The 20,589-nt window shown below is 47.0% G+C and overlaps 1 protein-coding gene across 1 annotated transcript in view; it reads left to right on the top strand.

Annotated features, from left to right (window-relative positions):
* The window catches only part of LOC138279077 (vomeronasal type-2 receptor 26-like), a 70,340-nt gene that overhangs the window by 26,298 nt on the left and 23,453 nt on the right, over positions 1 to 20,589 (top strand). The window contains exon 3 of the mRNA XM_069219371.1: positions 8,996 to 9,119. Coding sequence (XP_069075472.1) covers positions 8,996 to 9,119 — 124 coding nt within the window. The remainder of the gene's footprint in view (positions 1 to 8,995; positions 9,120 to 20,589) is intronic.

Below are 20,589 nucleotides of genomic sequence, written 5' to 3'. Positions count from 1 at the left end.
TCTCACATTATACTGGTAGCCAAGCTGTTAGGGTGCCCTCTGTAAGGGACAGGTCTCCTTCTGTTCATTCCCATCATACCTCTGTATCTAGAAATGTCCCTCCCACCCACCCTGATGACAGATTGTTAGAAAGGGAGCTCAATAGATTGAGAGTGGAGCAAACCAGACTGAAGCTCAAGAAGCAACAGCTGGATTTGGATAGACAGTCTTTAGAAATAGAGAGGGAAAGACAGAAGATGGGTTTAGATACCCATGGTGGCAGCAGCAGTATTCCCCATAGTCATCCTGCAAAAGAGCATGATTCCAGGAATCTGCATAAGATAGTTCCCCCTTACAAGGAGGGGGATGACATTAACAAGTGGTTTGCTGCACTTGAGAGGGCCTGTGTTGTACAGGATGTCCCTCAAAAGCAGTGGGCTGCTATCCTATGGCTATCATTTACTGGAAAAGGTAGGGATAGGCTCCTTACTGTAAAAGAAAATGATGCTAACAATTTCCAAGTTCTTAAGAATGCACTCCTGGATGGTTATGGCTTAACCACTGAACAGTACAGGATAAAGTTCAGAGATACCAAAAAGGAGTCTTCACAAGACTGGGTTGATTTCATTGACCAGGCAGTGAGGGCCTTGGAGGGGTGGTTACATGGCAGTAAAGTTACTGATTATGACAGCCTGTATAACTTGATCCTGAGAGAGCATATTCTTAATAATTGTGTGTCTGATTTGTTGCACCAGTACTTGGTGGACTCTGATCTGACCTCTCCCCAAGAATTGGGAAAGAAGGCAGACAAATGGGTCAGAACAAGAGTGAACAGAAAAGTTCATACAGGGGGTGACAAAGATGGCAACAAAAAGAAGGATGGTAAGTCTTCTGACAAGGGTGGGGACAAATCTAAAAATGAGTCTTCATCAGGCCCACAAAAACACTCTGGTGGGGGTGGTGGGCCCAAATCCTCCTTTAATCAGAACAAGGAAAAGAAACCATGGTGCTATTTATGTAAGATAAAAGGCCATTGGACAACAGATCCCAGTTGTCCAAAGAAAGGCACCACAGCTCCTACCACTACAACCCCTACTGCTACACCTAGTGTCCCTACTAATAGCAGTGGTGGTGGGAGCAAACCTACTAATAGCCAATCCAAAGGAGTAGCTGGGCTCACTTTTGGTAATTTAGTTGGGGTTGGTCTGATTAGGGAGACCACAGAGGCTACTTTAGTCTCTGAAGGGGCTATTGACTTAGCCACTTTGGTTGCTTGCCCCCATAACTTGGAGAAGTACAAGCAACTAACCCTAATAAATGGTGTTGAGGTCCAGGCCTACAGGGACACAGGTGCCAGTGTCACAATGGTGATTGAGAAACTGGTGCACCCTGAACAACACATACTTGGACACCAGTACCAAGTAACCGATGCTCACAACATAACACAAAGCCACCCCATGGCTGTTGTAAATCTCAACTGGGGGGGGGTATCTGGTCCAAAGAAAGTTGTGGTAGCTTCAGATTTACCTGTAGACTGTCTATTAGGGAACGATTTGGAGACATCAGCTTGGTCAGATGTGGAGTTGGAGGCCCATGCAGCAATGCTGGGCATCCCAGGGCATATTTTTGCTTTGACAAGGGCTCAGGCCAAAAAGCAAAAAGGACAGGGAAGCTTGGATCCTGGAACAATGGACCAAGTGCTCCCTAAAGCTAGGGCTAGTAGAAGCAAACCACTTCCTACTATCCCTCCCTCTACAGTGGATTCTACTTCTGAGGAAGAAGAATTCCCTCCCTGTGCAGAACCTACACCAGAGGAGCTGGAAGCAGACACTGCTGAGCTTTTGGGTGAAGGGGGGCCTGCCAGAGAAGAGCTGAGTGTGGCACAGCAAACCTGTTCCACATTAGAGGGTCTCAGACAGCAAGCTGTCAAACAGGCTAATGGGGATGTCAGTGACTCTCACAGAGTTTACTGGGAGGACAACCTCTTGTACACTGAGCATAGGGATCCTAAACCTGGAGCTGCCAGGAGATTAGTGATTCCTCAGGAGTACAGAAAGTTCCTCCTAACACTGGCACATGACATTCCCTTAGCTGGGCACCTGGGTCAAATGAAAACTTGGGACAGATTGGTACCACTGTTTCATTGGCCTAGGATGTCTGAGGACACAAAAGAATTTTGTAAGTCCTGTGAAACCTGTCAAGCCAGTGGCAAGACAGGTGGCACTCCAAAGGCACCCCTTATCCCACTGCCTGTGGTTGGGGTTCCCTTTGAAAGGGTAGGGGTTGACATAGTTGGCCCCCTTGACCCTCCTACTGCTTCAGGCAATAGGTTTATCTTGGTGGTAGTGGACCATGCCACAAGATATCCTGAAGCTATTCCTTTAAGGACCACTACAGCTCCTGCAGTGGCAAAGGCCCTCCTGGGAATATTTTCCAGGGTGGGCTTCCCAAAGGAAGTAGTATCAGACAGAGGAAGCAATTTCATGTCTGCATACTTAAAGGCCATGTGGAAGGAGTGTGGTGTAACTTACAAGTTCACAACACCCTATCATCCACAAACAAATGGACTGGTGGAGAGATTTAATAAAACTCTCAAAGGCATGATTATGGGACTCCCTGAAAAACTCCGCAGGAGATGGGATATCCTTCTACCATGCCTCCTTTTCGCCTACAGGGAGGTACCCCAGAAAGGAGTGGGCTTCAGCCCCTTTGAACTTCTTTTTGGACACCCTGTTAGGGGTCCACTCACACTTGTAAAGGAGGGTTGGGAACAACCTTTAAAAGCTCCTAAGCAGGATATTGTGGATTATGTACTTGGCCTCAGATCAAGGATGGCTGAGTACATGAAAAAGGCCAGTAAAAACCTTCAGGCCAGCCAAGAGCTCCAGAAGCAATGGCATGATCAGAAGGCTGTTTTGGTTCAGTACCAACCAGGGCAGAAAGTGTGGGTCTTGGAGCCTGTGGCCCCAAGAGCACTCGAAGATAAATGGAGTGGACCCCACACAATTGTTGAAAAGAAGGGTGAAGTCACCTACTTGGTTGACTTAGGCACTGCCAGGAGTCCCCTTAGGGTGCTCCATGTCAACCGCCTGAAACCCTACTATGACAGGGCTGATCTCACCCTGCTCATGGCAACAGATGAGGGACAGGAAGAAGACAGTGATCCTCTACCTGATCTCTTCTCTTCCACAGAACAAGATGCTCTTGTGGAAGGTGTAGTTTTGGCTGATTGTCTTACTGCTGAGCAGAAAGATAATTGCATAAATCTCCTAGGACAATTTTCAGAACTCTTCTCCATTGTGCCAGGCACCACTTCTTGGTGTGAGCACACTATAGATACTGGAGACAGTTTACCTGTCAAAAGTAAGATCTATAGGCAGCCTGACCATGTCAGGGACTGCATAAAGCAAGAAGTTCAGAAGATGTTGGAACTAGGAGTGGTTGAGCACTCTGACAGTCCATGGGCTTCTCCTGTGGTACTGGTACCAAAACCCAATTCTAAAGATGGAAAGAAGGAAATGAGGTTTTGTGTAGACTATAGAGGTCTCAACTTGGTAACCAAAACAGATGCTCACCCTATACCCAGGGCAGATGAGCTAATAGATACACTGGCATCTGCCAAGTATCTAAGCACTTTTGATTTGACTGCAGGGTATTGGCAGATCAAAATGTCAGAAGATGCTAAACCTAAGACTGCATTTTCTACCATTGGAGGACATTACCAGTTTACTGTAATGCCTTTTGGTTTGAAAAATGCACCTGCCACTTTTCAGAGGTTGGTGAACACAGTCCTGCAAGGGCTGGAAGCTTTCAGTGCAGCATATTTGGATGATATAGCTGTCTTTAGCTCCAGCTGGGATGATCACCTGGTCCACCTTTGGAAAGTTTTGGAGGCCCTGCAAAAGGCAGGCCTCACTATCAAGGCTTCAAAGTGCCAGATAGGGCAGGGTAAGGTGGTTTATCTGGGACACCTTGTTGGTGGGGAACAGATTGCACCACTTCAGGGGAAAATCCAAACTATCATTGATTGGATTCCCCCTACCACTCAGACTCAGGTGAGAGCCTTCCTAGGCCTCACTGGGTATTACAGGAGGTTCATTAAGAACTATGGCTCCATTGCAGCCCCTCTTAATGACCTCACATCAAAGAAAATGCCTAAAAAGGTATTATGGACAGCAAACTGTCAGAAAGCTTTTGAGGAGCTGAAGCAGGCCATGTGCTCTGCACCTGTCCTGAAAAGCCCTTGTTACTCTAAAAAATTCTATGTCCAAACTGATGCATCTGAATTAGGAGTAGGGGCAGTCCTATCACAACTTAATTCTGAGGGCCAGGATCAACCTGTTGCTTTTATTAGTAGAAGGTTGACCCCTAGAGAAAAGCGTTGGTCTGCCATTGACAGGGAGGCCTTTGCTGTGGTCTGGGCTCTGAAGAAGTTGAGGCCATACCTGTTTGGCACTCACTTCATTGTTCAGACAGACCACAAACCTCTACTTTGGCTAAAACAAATGAAAGGTGAAAATCCTAAATTGTTGAGGTGGTCCATATCCCTACAGGGAATGGACTATACAGTGGAACATAGACCTGGGAGTAGCCACTCCAATGCAGATGGACTCTCCAGATATTTCCACTTAGACAATGAAGACTCATCAGGTAATGGCTAGTCTTATTGTCCTTCGTTTGGGGGGGGGTTGTGTAGGAAAGTACCATCTTGCCTGGCATGTTACCCCCATTTTTCACTGTATATATGTTGTTTTAGTTGTATGTGTCACTGGGACCCTGGTAACCCAGGGCCCCAGTGCTCATAAGTGTGCCTGAATGTGTTACCTGTGTAGTGACTAACTGTCTCACTGAGGCTCTGCTAATCAGAACCTCAGTGGTTATGCTCTCTCATTTCTTTCCAAATTGTCACTGACAGGCTAGTGACCATTTTTACCAATTTACATTGGCTTACTGGAACACCCTTATAATCCCCTAGTATATGGTACTGAGGTACCCAGGGTATTGGGGTTCCAGGAGATCCCTATGGGCTGCAGCATTTCTTTTGCCACCCATAGGGAGCTCTGACAATTCTTACACAGGCCTGCCACTGCAGCCTGAGTGAAATAACGTCCACGTTATTTCACAGCCATTTTACACTGCACTTAAGTAACTTATAAGTCACCTATATGTCTAACCTTTACCTGGTAAAGGTTAGGTGCAAAGTTACTTAGTGTGAGGGCACCCTGGCACTAGCCAAGGTGCCCCACATTGTTCAGAGCCAATTCACTGAACTTTGTGAGTGCGGGGACACCATTACACGCGTGCACTACATATAGGTCACTACCTATATGTAGCTTCACCATGGTAACTCCGAATATGGCCATGTAACATGTCTATGATCATGGAATTGCCCCCTCTATGCCATCCTGGCATTGTTGGTACAATTCCATGATCCCAGTGGTCTGTAGCACAGACCCTGGTACTGCCAGACTGCCCTTCCTGGGGTTTCTCTGCAGCTGCTGCTGCTGCCAACCCCTCAGACAGGCAGCTGCCCTCCTGGGGTCCAGCCAGGCCTGGCCCAGGATGGCAGAACAAAGAACTTCCTCTGAGAGAGGGTGTGACACCCTCTCCCTTTGGAAAATGGTGTGAAGGCAGGGGAGGAGTAGCCTCCCCCAGCCTCTGGAAATGCTTTGTTGGGCACAGATGTGCCCAATTCTGCATAAGCCAGTCTACACCGGTTCAGGGACCCCTTAGCCCCTGCTCTGGCGCGAAACTGGACAAAGGAAAGGGGAGTGACCACTCCCCTGACCTGCACCTCCCCTGGGAGGTGTCCAGAGCTCCTCCAGTGTGCTCCAGACCTCTGCCATCTTGGAAACAGAGGTGCTGCTGGCACACTGGACTGCTCTGAGTGGCCAGTGCCACCAGGTGACGTCAGAGACTCCTTGTGATAGGCTCCTTCAGGTGTTAGTAGCCTTTCCTCTCTCCTAGGTAGCCAAACCCTCTTTTCTGGCTATTTAGGGTCTCTGTCTCTGGGGAAACTTCAGATAACGAATGCATGAGCTCAGCCGAGTTCCTCTGCATCTCCCTCTTCACCTTCTGATAAGGAATCGACCGCTGACCGCGCTGGAAGCCTGCAAACCTGCAACATAGTAGCAAAGACGACTACTGCAACTCTGTAACGCTGATCCTGCCGCCTTCTCGACTGTTTTCCTGCTTGTGCATGCTGTGGGGGTAGTCTGCCTCCTCTCTGCACCAGAAGCTCAGAAGAAATCTCCCGTGGGTCGACGGAATCTTCCCCCTGCAACCGCAGGCACCAAAAAGCTGCATTACCGGTCCCTTGGGTCTCCTCTCAGCACGACGAGCGAGGTCCCTCGAATCCAGCGACACCGTCCAAGTGACCCCCACAGTCCAGTGACTCTTCAGCCCAAGTTTGGTGGAGGTAAGTCCTTGCCTCACCTCGCTGGGCTGCATTGCTGGGAACCGCGACTTTGCAAGCTTCTCCGGCCCCTGTGCACTTCCGGCGGAAATCCTGTGTGCACAGCCAAGCCTGGGTCCACGGCACTCTAACCTGCATTGCACGACTTTCTAAGTTGGTCTCCGGCGACGTGGGACTCCTTTGTGCAACTTCGGCGAGCACCGTTTCACGCATCCTCGTAGTGCCTGTTTCTGGCACTTCTCCGGGTGCTACCTGCTTCAGTGAGGGCTCTTTGTCTTGCTCGACGTCCCCTCTCTCTGCAGGTCCAATTTGCGATCTTCTGGTCCCTCCTGGGCCCCAGCAGCGTCCAAAAACGCCAAACGCACGATTTGCGTGTAGCAAGGCTTGTTGGCGTCCATCCGGCGGGAAAACACTTCTGCACGACTCTCCAAGGCGTGCGGGATCCATCCTCCAAAGGGGAAGTCTCTAGCCCTTGTCGTTCCTGCAGTATTCACAGCTCTTCAGCCTAGAAAGAGCTTCTTTGCACCAACCGCTGGCATTTCTTGGGCATCTGCCCATCTCCGAGCTGCTTGTGACTTTTGGACTTGGTCCCCTTGTTCCACAGGTACCTTCAGACAGGAATCCATCGTTGTTGCATTGCTGATTTGTGTTTTCCTTGCATTCTCCCTCTAACACGACTATTTTGTCCTTAGGGGAACTTTAGTGCACTTTGCACTCACTTTTCAGGGTCTTGGGGAGGGTTATTTTTCTAACTCTCACTATTTTCTAATAGTCCCAGCGACCCTCTACAAGGTCACATAGGTTTGGGGTCCATTCGTGGTTCGCATTCCACTTCTGGAGTATATGGTTTGCGTTGCCCCTATCCCTATGTTTCCCCATTGCATCCTATTGTAACTATACATTGTTTGCACTGTTTTCTAAGACTATACTGCATATTTTTGCTATTGTGTATATATATCTTGTGTATATTTCCTATCCTCTCACTGAGGGTACACTCTAAGATACTTTGGCATATTGTCATAAAAATAAAATACCTTTATTTTTAGTATAACTGTGTATTGTGTTTTCTTATGATATTGTGCATATGACACTAAGTGGTACTGTAGTAGCTTCACACGTCTCCTAGTTCAGCCTGAGCTGCTTTGCTAAGCTACCATTATCTATCAGCCTAAGCTGCTAGACACCCTATACACTAATAAGGGATAACTGGGCCTGGTGCAAGGTGCAAGTACCCCTTGGTACTCACTACAAGCCAGTCCAGCCTCCTACAGTCTTGGACCGCCAGGGTTGTAATGACCCCCTTAGTTTTCATGCTTGAGCAAGGGATCTGTGAGGTGGGCATCAAGTTCATATATGCCTTATGAGATTGAAGCATTGAAAATGTTGTGATGAAAATCAATCAATTATAAATTGTCTCTCTCATGTTCAGTGGGTGGATTGGTACTCAGGGCGAACACTGACAACATAAAAAAGCCAATACCCTTTCCCTGCAGTGTAATATGTTCTGCTTCTAGATTTAGGTGTGTGGGAGGACCCTGCCATCAGGGCATATCTCTACAATGGGGACCAGGGCATGAAGTTCACATCCGTAGCACTCAGAAAGTAGTGTCGAGGACTTGGCCTTCACACAATTAGGAAGCCATTATTCCAACTAACCTATCAATGGTCCACCATTCACATTCACAAAATCTCAAAATCATACCCATGAGACGTGTTCTGTTAATCTTTTGCCTGATTAGAAACAGGTAAATTGGCATGTTTTAACTGCCAAATCCCATGTTTTTGTGCATGGTATATGGTAATATTGGTTTTCAAAGCTTGGTGGGGTCAGCTGGATAGAATACAAAGGAACATAATGAAACCCTTTCACACTGTGAGAGTTGCAGTGCTGATCTATTCTCATTGTCACCCCTCTTTGCACAATTCCTTAGTCTGTAGAGACTAAAGGGGGTCATTCTGAGACTGGCGGGCGGCGGAGGCCGCCCGCCAGTCTTCCGCCGACAAAATACCGCTCCGCGGTCGCAAGACCGCTGAGGGTATTTTGAGATTTGCCCTGGGCTGGCGGGCGGCCGCCAAAAGACCGCCCGCCAGCCCAGGGCAAATCTACCTTCCCACGAGGACGCCGGCTCAGAATTGAGCCGGCGTAGTGGGAAGGTGCGACGGGTGCAGTTGCACCCGTTGCGTATCACACTGAAATACTTTGCGGGGCCCTCTTACGGGGGCCCCTGCAGTGCCCATGCCATTGGCATGGGCACTGCAGGGGCCCCCAGGGGCCCCGCGACACCCCCTACCGCCATCTTGTTCCTGGCGGGAGACCCGCCAGGAACAGGATGGCGGTAGGGGGTGTCAGAATCCCCATGGCGGCGGAGCGCGCTCCGCCGCCATGGAGGATTCTGTTGGGCAGCGGAAAACCGGCGGGAGACCGCCGGTTTTCCCTTTCTGGCCGCGGCTGAACCGCCGCGGTCAGAATGCCCTTAGGAGCACCGCCAGCCTGTTGGCGGTGCTACCTGGTCCTCTTGTCCTCTCTGGTCTCTCAGCTCTCAACTCTTCACCTCAGACTTTACCTCTAATCTTCCTCCTTTATTCCCTCTTTCCCCACAGATTCCTCGCTCTGTCTGCAGTGAGAGCTGCCTCCCTGGGTACAGAAAAGCTTCAATAGAAGGGAGGCCCATCTGCTGCTTTGACTGTGTGCCATGTGCTGAAGGGGAGTTTTCCAACGGGACTGGTGAATAATTATATTATAGCTTATTCACACTAGAGACCAGTTGTGCCAAAGTACACATATAAGTAGCACCGCCTCAAAGGTGATGATACAGTGAAAGGAAAACATGCATTTATTTATTTTATGTTACAATTGCTAGTAAATGATCGCAGGAGGGTGGCATTTGTCTACATCTTATGTTAATATTCATTAGTGGTTAAAATTAGGTTGGTATCACAGGAGATTGCATTTCAGATTACTGCTAACAGAAATATCTGGCATAAATATTGTGACCTATTATGGGTGTAGATTTCATATATTTAGCTGCAATGGAGCTATATTTTGTAAATGGTGTCTAGAAAGTCACATTCTTGCTACATGCTCTTAGCACTATACTATTCTGGTGCCATAGCAGCACAATATTGCTTGTTTTGGTTAGAACAACCCTTAGCTCTCTCTCGTATCTGTGTGTTATAGTTGCAGCAGAGGGATGAAGAATGTGTCCTCCCTGTGACCAGTCAGTGTTCCAGCACTACTATAGCTGTAGATGATTCTTGCCATCTTGTTCCCTTTGCTTCCTTCTCCTCAGTAGATGAGTAGTCTGCTCTCCATCCATGGCCTAGCTTGCACGCATAGGTCCCTCTATTCAAGGGGCATTTTCATCACTGAGTGCTGCAGGTAATGCTGAGTGTTCCATTGCTGGTCCTTCATCTCGGTCATCCCTCTTTACCCCATTCCTTAGTCGCTTGAGCGCCCCTTGGTTCTTGTCTTAAGCGTTTTCTTGTTGTTCAGCTCTCCCTTCCATAGATTCTGCACTCAGGAGTTTCCACTTTGTCCCTTTCCAGCATCTGGCTACACCCAGCTTTAGCTGCCTGTGGCAAACCTTTAATGATATCAATACAGGGCCACGGCATATTGACTATTTTGTTGATGACGTGGATGGATAATGTCGCTCTTAAAGTCATTTCCCACTTCAAATCTGGATCCATTCTGTGCCTACCTTGTGTATAACAGGCATAGATTTAGATTCCTACCTGTCTCAGTCCCATCCTACCTTTGACACCAGGTCTAATACATGTTATTCAGCCTTTTTATTGCAAGAGTAATAAATATATATATATATATATATATCTATACACATATACATATATATATATTCTTTAACTCTTTTTATTATTTTATTATACAAGGACAATACATGACATCATCATGATAGGAATGGTATATTCGCATTACAATATGGCATCAATTTGGACTACATCAAATGCATGAGATGTATCCAGTATAATAAGTCTCAATGTCCATAATCATAAAAACTGAACTGTGTCAACATAGAACTGATCTCGCACTATGTGGTACAGAAACAAAGCAATATTTTTCTATGCATTAATGCATTGGAGAGAGAGGTTATCGTCCCATTGGATCCTGTCAGTAGGTCTGCATCTTGGAGATTCAGGAGGTATGTGCATAGTGGCTGCCAGACATCCCTAGCGCAGGAAGTAGGAGGCATACACTTCACTGGCCGAGTCCCAGTACATGAGGCTTCTGAGGCATGCAGACTTGCGAGGAGGTGTCCTGGAGCCCCAATATATGGTTATCTCACGTTTGGCCAACATCATATCCAAAGGTGTGTAACACCGGAAGGGTTTAGGTATGGATTTCCTATATTCTAAAAGTGCCAACAGGGGGTCCGGTAAAACCAGGGCTTCAAGCATTGGAGGACAAGGTGCTGAAGTATGTTGAAACAAAAGGACAGTGCTGACAGTGATTTTTGACGCACATGGAAAGATCTGGGGTGATCCGTCAATCGAGGGCGAGAAAAAGGGGGCTCAAGAACGTTGCATTTCCCATGCTAATTCCTACAGACCTACTGACACACTTACTCACCCACTTATAGACCCACTCAGACACTCTTGCACCCACTCACAAACCCACACACACAATCACGCACCCACTCACAAACCCACTCAGGCCCTTATGCATTCACTCACAGCCCCAGTCAGACCCTCACAGACCCACCCATACCCACTCAGACAGTTATGCACTCACGCACCCAGTCAGACTGTCACACCCACTGACAGTCCCACAGACACCCTGATGCACCCACTCACAGACCTGCACACACACTGACGCACCCACTAAAACACTGATGTATGCACTCTTACACCCAGATAGACACTCTGACAGCCACTATTACCCCCAGATACAGCCTCTCGTACCATAGCACTCTAAGGTAACTATAAATCGCGGCTTTGCCATGCACAGCTAAATATTCCACATATTATATAATTGATGACATATTCTATGCCATCTTTCATATTCTCACTGCAATATTTGCAATAAAATTATTGATGAGACAACTGTTGTAGGAGGCTGGACTGGCTTGTAGTGAGTACCAAGGGGTACTTGCACCTTGCACCAGGCCCAGTTATCCCTTATTAGTGTATAGGGTGTCTAGCAGCTTAGGCTGATAGATAATGGTAGCTTAGCAGAGCAGCTTAGGCTGAACTAGGAGACGTGTGAAGCTACTACAGTACCACAAGTGTCACTTGAACAATATCATAAGAAAACACAATACACAGTTAAACTAAAAATAAAGGTACTTTATTTTTATGACAATATGCCAAAGTATCTTAGAGTGTACCCTCAGTAAGAGGATAGCAAATATACACAAGTTATATGTACACAATACCAAAAATATGCAGTATAGTCTTAGAAAACAGTGCAAACAATGTATAGTTACAATAGGATGCAATGGGGACACATAGGGATAGGGGCAACACAAACCATATACTCCAAAAGTGGAATGTGAACCACGAATGGACCCCAAACCTATGTGACCTTGTAGAGGGTCGCTGGGACTATTAGAAAATAGTGAGGGTTAGAAAAATAGCCCACCCCAAGACCCTGAAAAGTGAGTGCAAAGTGCACTGAAGTTCCCCAAAAGACAAAGAAGTCGTGATAGAGGAATAATGCAGGAAAGACACAAACCAACAATGCAACAACTGTGGATTTCCAATCTAGGGTACCTGTGGAACAAGGGGACCAAGTCCAAAAGTCACAAGCAAGTCGGAGATGGGCAAATGCCCAGGAAATGCCAGCTGTGGGTGCAAAAAAGCTTCTACTGGACAGAAGAAGCTGAGGTTTCTGCAGGAACAAAAAGGGCTAGAGACTTCCCCTTTGGTGGAAGGATTCCGCTTGCCGTGGAGAGTCGTGCAGAAGTGTTTTCCCGCCAAAAGAACGCCAACAAGCCTTGCTAGCTGCAAATCGTGCGGTTAGCGTTTTTGGATGCTGCTGTGGCCCAGAAGGGACCAGGAGGTCACAAATTGGATCAGGAGATAGAGGGGACGTCGTGCAAGACAAGGAGCTCTGTTAGCAGCAAGTAGCACCCAGAGAACTGCCAGAAACAGGCACTACAAGGATGCGTGAAATGGTGCTCGCCGAAGTTGCACAAAGGAGTCCCGCGTCGCCGGAGACCAACTTAGAAAGTCGTGCAATGCAGGTTAGAGTGCCGTGGACCCAGGCTTGGCTGTGCACAAAGGATTTCCACCGGAAGTGCATGGAAGCTGGAGTATTTGCAAAAGACGCGGTTTCCAACAATGCAGTCTGGCGTGGGGAGGCAAGGACTTACCTCCACCAAACTTGGACTAAAGAGTCACTGGACTGTGGGAGTCACTTGGACAGAGTTGCTGGATTCGAGGGACCTCGCTCGTCGTGCTGAGAGGAGACCCAAGGGACCGGTAATGCAGCTTTTTGGTGCCTGCGGTAGCAGGGGGAAGATTCCGTCGACCCATGGGAGATTTCTTCGGAGCTTCTAGTGCAGAGAGGAGGCAGACTACCCCCACAGCATGCACCACCAGGAAAACAGTTGAGAAGGCGGCAGGATCAGCGTTACAGAGTTGCAGTAGTCGTCTTTGCTATTATGTTGCAGTTTTGCAGGCTTCCAGCGCGGTCAGCAGTCGATTCCTTGGCAGAAGGTGAAGAGAGAGATGCAGAGGAACTCTGATGAGCTCTTGCATTCGTTATCTAAAGTTTCCCCAGAGACAGAGACCCTAAATAGCCAGAAAAGAGGGTTTGGCTTCCTAGGAGAGAGGATAGGCTACTAACACCTGAAGGACCCTATCAGAAGGAGTCTCTGACGTCACCTGGTGGCACTGGCCACTCAGAGCAGTCCAGTGTGCCTGCAGCACCTCTGTTTCCAAGATGGCAGAGGTCTGGAGCACACTGGAGGAGCTCTGGACACCTCCCAGGGGAGGTGCAGGTCAGGGGAGTGGTCACTCCCCTTTCCTTTGTCCAGTTTCGCGCCAGAGCAGGGCTAAGGGGTCCCCTGAACCGGTGTAGACTGGCTTATGCAGAATTGGGCACATCTGTGCCCATGAAAGCATTTCCAGAGGCTGGGGGAGGCTACTCCTCCCCTGCCTTCACACCATTTTCCAAAGGGAGAGGGTGTAACACCCTCTCTCAGAGGAAGTCCTTTGTTCTGCCATCCTGGGACAAGCCTGGCTTGACCCCAGGGGGGCAGAAACCTGTCTGAGGGGTTGGCAGCAGCAGCAGCTGCAGTGAAACCCCAGGAAAGGCGGTTTGGCAGTACCAGGGTCTGTGCTACAGACCACTGGGATCATGGAATTGTGCCAACAATGCCAGGATGGCATAGAGGGGGCAATTCCATGATCTTAGACATGTTACATGGCCATATTCGGAGTTACCATTGTGAAGCTACATATAGGTAGTGACCTATATGTAGTGCACGCGTGTAATGGTGTCCCCGCACTCACAAAGTTCAGGGAATTGGCTCTGAACAATGTGGGGGCACCCCCTTGGCTAGTGCCAGGGTGCCCTCACACTAAGTAACTTTGCACCTAACCTTTAGCAGGTAAAGGTTAGACATATAGGTGACTTATAAGTTACTTAAGTGCAGTGTAAAATGGCTGTGAAATAACGTGGACGTTATTTCACTCAGGCTGCAGCCCATAGGGATCTCCTGGAACCCCAATACCCTGGGTACCTCAGTACCATATACTAGGGAATTATAAGGGTGTTCCAGTAAGCCAATGTAAATTGGTAAAATTGGTCACTAGCCTGTTAGTGACAATTTGAAAGAAATGAGAGAGCATAACCACTGAGTTTCTGGATAGCAGAGCCTCAGTGAGACAGTTAGTCACTACACAGGTAACACAGTCAGGCACACTTATGAGCACTGGGGCCCTGGAGAACAGGGTCCCAGTGACACATACAACTAAAACAACATATATACAGTGAAAAATGGGGGTAACATGCCAGGCAAGATGGTACTTTCCTACAACTGTGCATGGCGATGGCACGAGTTATAGTTACCTTAGGGTGCGTGTTTTAGTTACATGAAAGAATTCTAACTATAACTGCTGAATTTCTATGGTTTTGTATGAGTAAATTCAGAACCCAACTATAACATCCCTTGTGATCTTTGTTTGTTTCATTTCATATATACATATATAACTTTTTTTCTTAATTGGTCCAATTTTGGTGCCTTTGTAACATTCACAGCTTGTAAGTTATCCTTCTTCCAGTGAATATTTTATCAAAGCTTCTTCAATGCTCACATTCATTGTTAATTGCTCTCTCAACCACCCAGCATTTCTGCATGCGCTGATCCTCCCATCTAAATGAATTAGATTGTCTCTTTGTTATTTCCTGTGTCTCTATGTCTCTCAGGCAAACACTGTGCAATCCCTTTGCGACCTCCACCGTTCCACACTCAATTAAGAGCAGAACCAACATTAACATCTTCTTTGCACCTTTATGTAATAAATACAACTTCCTTACCACTTACAACAAATCTGTCACATATACCTTATCCTGGGAAACTCCTCATGGCATTCCAACCTGCTGCTGCTTCCTGCAGATGATGTATCTGGCATCATTTAATATATCCTAGCAATGTCATTGATAATGGAACACTTCTCTTTCAGTCATCAAATCCATATCACACAATGCTACTCTACCATTTCCTGCCCAAATGCTCACAGTTAACTTTGCATAATAAACCTTTGAACAGTGCTGAAAATGAGATAAATCATCCCTCTAGTAGAAAATGTTCAACCGGGACCAGACAACCTTTCTAACTACAACCCTATTACTTACACCCCATCCCAGAGAACATCCTAGAAAAGGAAGTAAAACAGATCACCCAACACCCTCTCCATGTGTAGAGACATATCTAACACTGTTCTCAAAAATTTCTACTTTTTGAATGTAAATAACTGTCAACAGCTGTGCCTTAAATTAAATTCATAAGCAGGATTTTTCTTTGAGAGCTGAATCACATGGATGGTCATGCCAAAAGTGGCTTCCAAAAAAGTCTAAGCACAGGTAGTTGTACTCTCATGCACCAATGAAATTGTACTGAAAGGTTCCGTTCTTAGGCAAGACAAACAAATGTGCATTCTTCATTTTTGTAACACCTTCTTACTGGTACATTGATAGCGTTTGTTAAACAGTGCACTCTTCCACAGCAGCTGCAACCTTGAGAGATACTTGCAGATGCCAGAGCCAGAATATCACGTCTCACTTCCTAGTCTTCCCTTGCTGTCTGGTGCTTAACTCTGCAAAATGCCCTTAAATACTAGCCTCCTTTTGGCGCTGTGTCTGATCTTGTTACTATTCAATGTCATTCAAATAACAAACCTCTTTCTAGAATGTGTATCTCCTCTCTGTTTCTACCACGTTATCACCTATTCATTGCGAGTAGACTTTAAAAACCTCTACAATGTCTTCCCATATGATTACACTTAGTCAGTTTCTACTCTTTCACTAAAATCCTCGTTTCACAATCTCTCTGAGACACTTTTGAGATATCCAATATAAAATCTTGTGTATTCTGTGTGTTGACAGGGATAAAAGTCCAACTAATTGTATTGATTACATTGTAGACCCCACCCTCATTTGCTATAAATAGGTCCAAAGCCAACCTGTTCTGCTAAATCATGCTTGGCATCACAATCATCTCTCCAGTAATGTTAGATATAGTAGCAGCAGTGTCATTAGCCAGTCTATTTATTAAATGAGCTTGCCTTCTTAATTATTCTACATACAATGCTACTCTAACTGAAGGAATCATGATGAGAAAATGTTTAGTCTTCCACTACGTCCCTTCTTCAATCATATTGAATGGATGCATCTCCATTGTTAAGTGTGATATATGTGGAATTACAAAGGCTACAGTGCTTAATTTGTAAATAAAAACGTGCCGGTGCCCAAAGCCCTCCTCTTAAACATGCACCTGCTGCAATTAAATGTGCAAACAAGGAATACTGAGGCAGCGTAACCCTGGAGCCTTCTCAGGCCTGTTCAATCCATTTAAAGCCACTCCCTGCCCATTTAGCTCACATTTGCAGCTTTCTGATTTCTCCAATTGTGACGCTTTTTCGTTTTTCTCTTCCTCTGTCTTTCCCATATGGGTCTTTTGCTCGCAGTAAATGCTTGAGGCAGAAGAATAAGTGCCGGCCCTCAAAAATAAGTGCCGGTGCTCAGCACCGGAAACAACAAGCACAAATTAAGCACTGAAAGGCTAGATAAAAGGAGCCATTCAAACCAAATATTAATGAGAAGTAAGCCTTCTTTTCACAAACATAATACATATTTTGTGACATTGTAGCACATAAATTGCTCTGGCATGTTAAAAGTATGCATGCAATTATTTTCATTGAACTTTTTTGTGGGCTATGAAAAAAGTCCCTTCCCTGTTCAAGTAAAAATTCAAAGCTGTATGCATAAGTAGTGAAACATTTCCCTCAAATTAAGTTCATTGTGAAACCTTAATGCTCCTTTTTGTATATGCAAGTAATTTCTAGTACCATTTTCATAAGCATATAAATCTATTTTTTTACCTTCAGCTTTATGCATTGTACACCTTGAGGTACTGTTCTTTCATTTCATTTTGCCTGACACCTAAGCCCTCAACTTCTTGGTTCAGAGTAAAATGTCCCAGGCAGCTTTGAGTGATACTAATGGAAATGAAAGTGATCTGTGTGCATAAGTAACATGTGAGTACATACCCAGACATTGGACACATTTACATTCAAGTAGAAAGTTTACAAGAGCTGGGCAGAAGTGTTTGTTTGCACTCATTTTCATGATAAGAACACATTTCTTTTTTTTGTTTTCTTTTCTTTCATCTTTTAAAACATCACTGAGGTGTAGGACCCATCCTTCTTAACAGGACAGATAATTTGCTTCAGCAACACCAGTATTAGTCTAATAGTGCCAGTAACAAATGCAGGTCTCCAGTGATCTTCTGCCCCTCACCCTTTATTGGTCCTTCATTGGGTTGTTGTGAGAAGGTAGCCTCTTTCTAGCCTTGTTACCCCCACTTTTGGCCTGTTTGTGAGTGTATGTCAGGGTGTTTGTCACTGTTTTCACTGTCTCACTGGGATCCTGATAGCCAGGCCTCAGTGCTCATAGTGAAAACACTATGTTTTCAGTATGGTTGTTATGTGTCACTGGGATCCTGCTGGTCAGGACCCCAGTGCTCATAGGTTTGTGGCCTATATGTATGTGTCACTGGGACCCTGTCACACAGGGCCCCAGTGCTCATAGGTGTGCATGAATATGTTCCCTGTGTGGTGCCTAACTGTCTCACTGAGGCTCTGCTAACCAGAACCTCAGTGGTTATGCTCTCTCATTACTTTCAAATTGTCACTAACAGGCTAGTGACCAATTTTACCAATTTACATTGGCTTACTGGAACACCCTTATAATTCCCTAGTATATGGTACTAAGGTACCCAGGGTATTGGGGTTCCAGGAGATCCCTATGGGCTGCAGCATTTCTTTTGCCACCCACAGGGAGCTCTGACAAATCTTACACAGGCCTGCCACTGCAGCCTGAGTGGAATAACGTCCACGTTATTTCACAGCCATTTTACACTGCACTTAAGTAACTTATAAGTCACCTATATGTCTAACCTTTACCTGGTAAAGGTTAGGTGCAAAGTTACTTAGTGTGAGGGCACCCTGGCACTAGCCAAGGTGCCCCCACATTGTTCAGAGCCAATTCACTGAACTTTGTGAGTGCGGGGACACCATTACACGCGTGCACTACATATAGGTCACTACCTATATGTAGCTTCACCATGGTAACTCCGAATATGGCCATGTAACATGTCTATGATCATGGAATTGCCCCCTCTATGCCATCCTGGCATAGTTGGCACAATCCCATGATCCCAGTGGTCTGTAGCACAGACCCTGGTACTGCCAGACTGCCCTTCCTGGGGTTTCACTGCAGCTGCTGCTGCTGCCAACCCCTCAGACAGGCAGCTGCCCTCCTGGGGTCCAGCCAGGCCTGGCCCAGGAGGGCAGAACAAAGAACTTCCTCTGAGAGAGGGTGTGACACCCTCTCCCTTTGGAAAATGGTGTGAAGGCAGGGGAGGAGTAGCCTCCCCCAGCCTCTGGAAATGCATTGTTGGGCATAGATGTGCCCATTTCTGCATAAGCCAGTCTACACCGGTTCAGGGACCCCTTAGCCCCTGCTCTGGCGCGAAACTGGACAAAGGAAAGGGGAGTGACCACTCCCCTGACCTGCACCTCCCCTGGGAGGTGTCCAGAGCTCCTCCAGTGTGCTCCAGACCTCTGCCATCTTGGAAACAGAGGTGCTGCTGGCACACTGGACTGCTCTGAGTGGCCAGTGCCACCAGGTGACGTCAGAGACTCCTGCTGATAGGCTCCTTCAGGTGTTAGTAGCCTTTCCTCTCTCCTAGGTAGCCAAACCCTCTTTTCTGGCTATTTAGGGTCTCTGTCTCTGGGGAAACTTTAGATAACGAATGCATGAGCTCAGCCGAGTTCCTCTGCATCTCTCTCTTCACCTTCTGATAAGGAAACGACCGCTGACCGCGCTGGAAGCCTGCAAACCTGCAACATAGTAGCAAAGACGACTACTGCAACTCTGTAACGCTGATCCTGCCGCCTTCTCAACTGTTTTCCTGCTTGTGCATGCTGTGGGGGTAGCCTGCCTCCTCTCTGCACCAGAAGCTCCGAAGAAATCTCCCGTGGGTCGACGGAATCTTCCCCCTGCAACCGCAGGCACCAAAAAGCTGCATTACCGGTCCCTTGGGTCTCCTCTCAGCACGACGAGCGAGGTCCCTCGAATCCAGCGACTCTGTCCCAGTGACCCCCACAGTCCAGTGACTCTTCAGTCCAAGTTTGGTGGAGGTAAGTCCTTGCCTCACCTCGCTGGGCTGCATTGCTGGGAACCGCGACTTTGCAGCTACTCCGGCCCCTGTGCACTTCCGGCGGAAATCCTTAGTGCACAGGCAAGCCTGGGTCCACGGCACTCTAACCTGCATTGCACGACTTTCTAAGTTGGTCTCCGGCGACGTGGGACTCCTTTGTGCAACTTTGGCGAGCACCGTTTCACGCATCCCGTAGTGCCTGTTTCTGGCACTTTTCCGGGTGCTACCTGCTTCAGTGAGGGCTCTTTGTCTTGCTCGACGTCTCCTCTCTCTTCAGGTCCAATTTGCGACCTCCTGGTCCCTCCTGGGCCCCAGCAGTGTCCAAAAACGCCAAACGCACGATTTGCGTGTAGCAAGGCTTGTTGGCGTCCTTCCGGAGGGAAAACACTTCTGCACGACTCTCCAAGGCAAGAGGGATCTGTCCACCAAAGGGGAAGTCTCTAGCCCTTTTCGTTCCTGCAGAAACCTCAGCTTCTTCTGTCCAGTCGAAGCTTCTTTGCACCCGCAGCTGGCATTTCCTGGGCATCTGCCCATCTCCGACTTGCTTGTGACTTTTGGACTTGGTCCCCTTGTTCCACAGGTACCCTAGATTGGAAATCCACAGTTGTTGCATTGCTGGTTTGTGTCTTTCCTGCATTATTCCTCTAACACGACTATTTTGTCCTTAGGGGAACTTTAGTGCACTTTGCACTCATTTTTCAGGGTCTTGGGGAGGGTTATTTTTCTAACTCTCACTATTTTCTAATAGTCCCAGCGACCCTCTACAAGGTCACATAGGTTTGGGGTCCATTCGTGGTTCGCATTCCACTTTTGGAGTATATGGTTTGTGTTGCCCCTATCCCTATGTTTCCCCATTGCATCCTATTGTAACTATACATTGTTTGCACTGTTTTCTAAGACTATACTGCATATTTTTGCTATTGTGTATATATATCTTGTGTATATTTCCTATCCTCTCACTGAGGGTACACTCTAAGATACTCTGGCATATTGTCATAAAAATAAAGTACCTTTATTTTTAGTATAACTGTGTATTGTGTTTTCTTATGATATTGTGCATATGACACTAAGTGGTACTGTAGTAGCTTCACACGTCTCCTAGTTCAGCCTAAGCTGCTCTGCTAAGCTACCATTATCTATCAGCCTAAGCTGCTAGACACCCTATACACTAATAAGGGATAACTGGGCCTGGTGCAAGGTGCAAGTACCCCTTGGTACTCACTACAAGCCAGTCCAGCCTCCTACATTGGTTGTGCAGTGGTGGGATAAGTGCTTGAGACTACTTAC

The sequence above is a fragment of the Pleurodeles waltl genome, chromosome 2_2 (assembly GCF_031143425.1).
Source record: "Pleurodeles waltl isolate 20211129_DDA chromosome 2_2, aPleWal1.hap1.20221129, whole genome shotgun sequence".
NCBI classification, from domain to species: Eukaryota; Metazoa; Chordata; class Amphibia; order Caudata; family Salamandridae; genus Pleurodeles; species Pleurodeles waltl.
The sequence above is the reverse complement of the archived record's forward strand: the minus strand, read 5'-3'. Positions and strand labels throughout refer to the sequence as shown.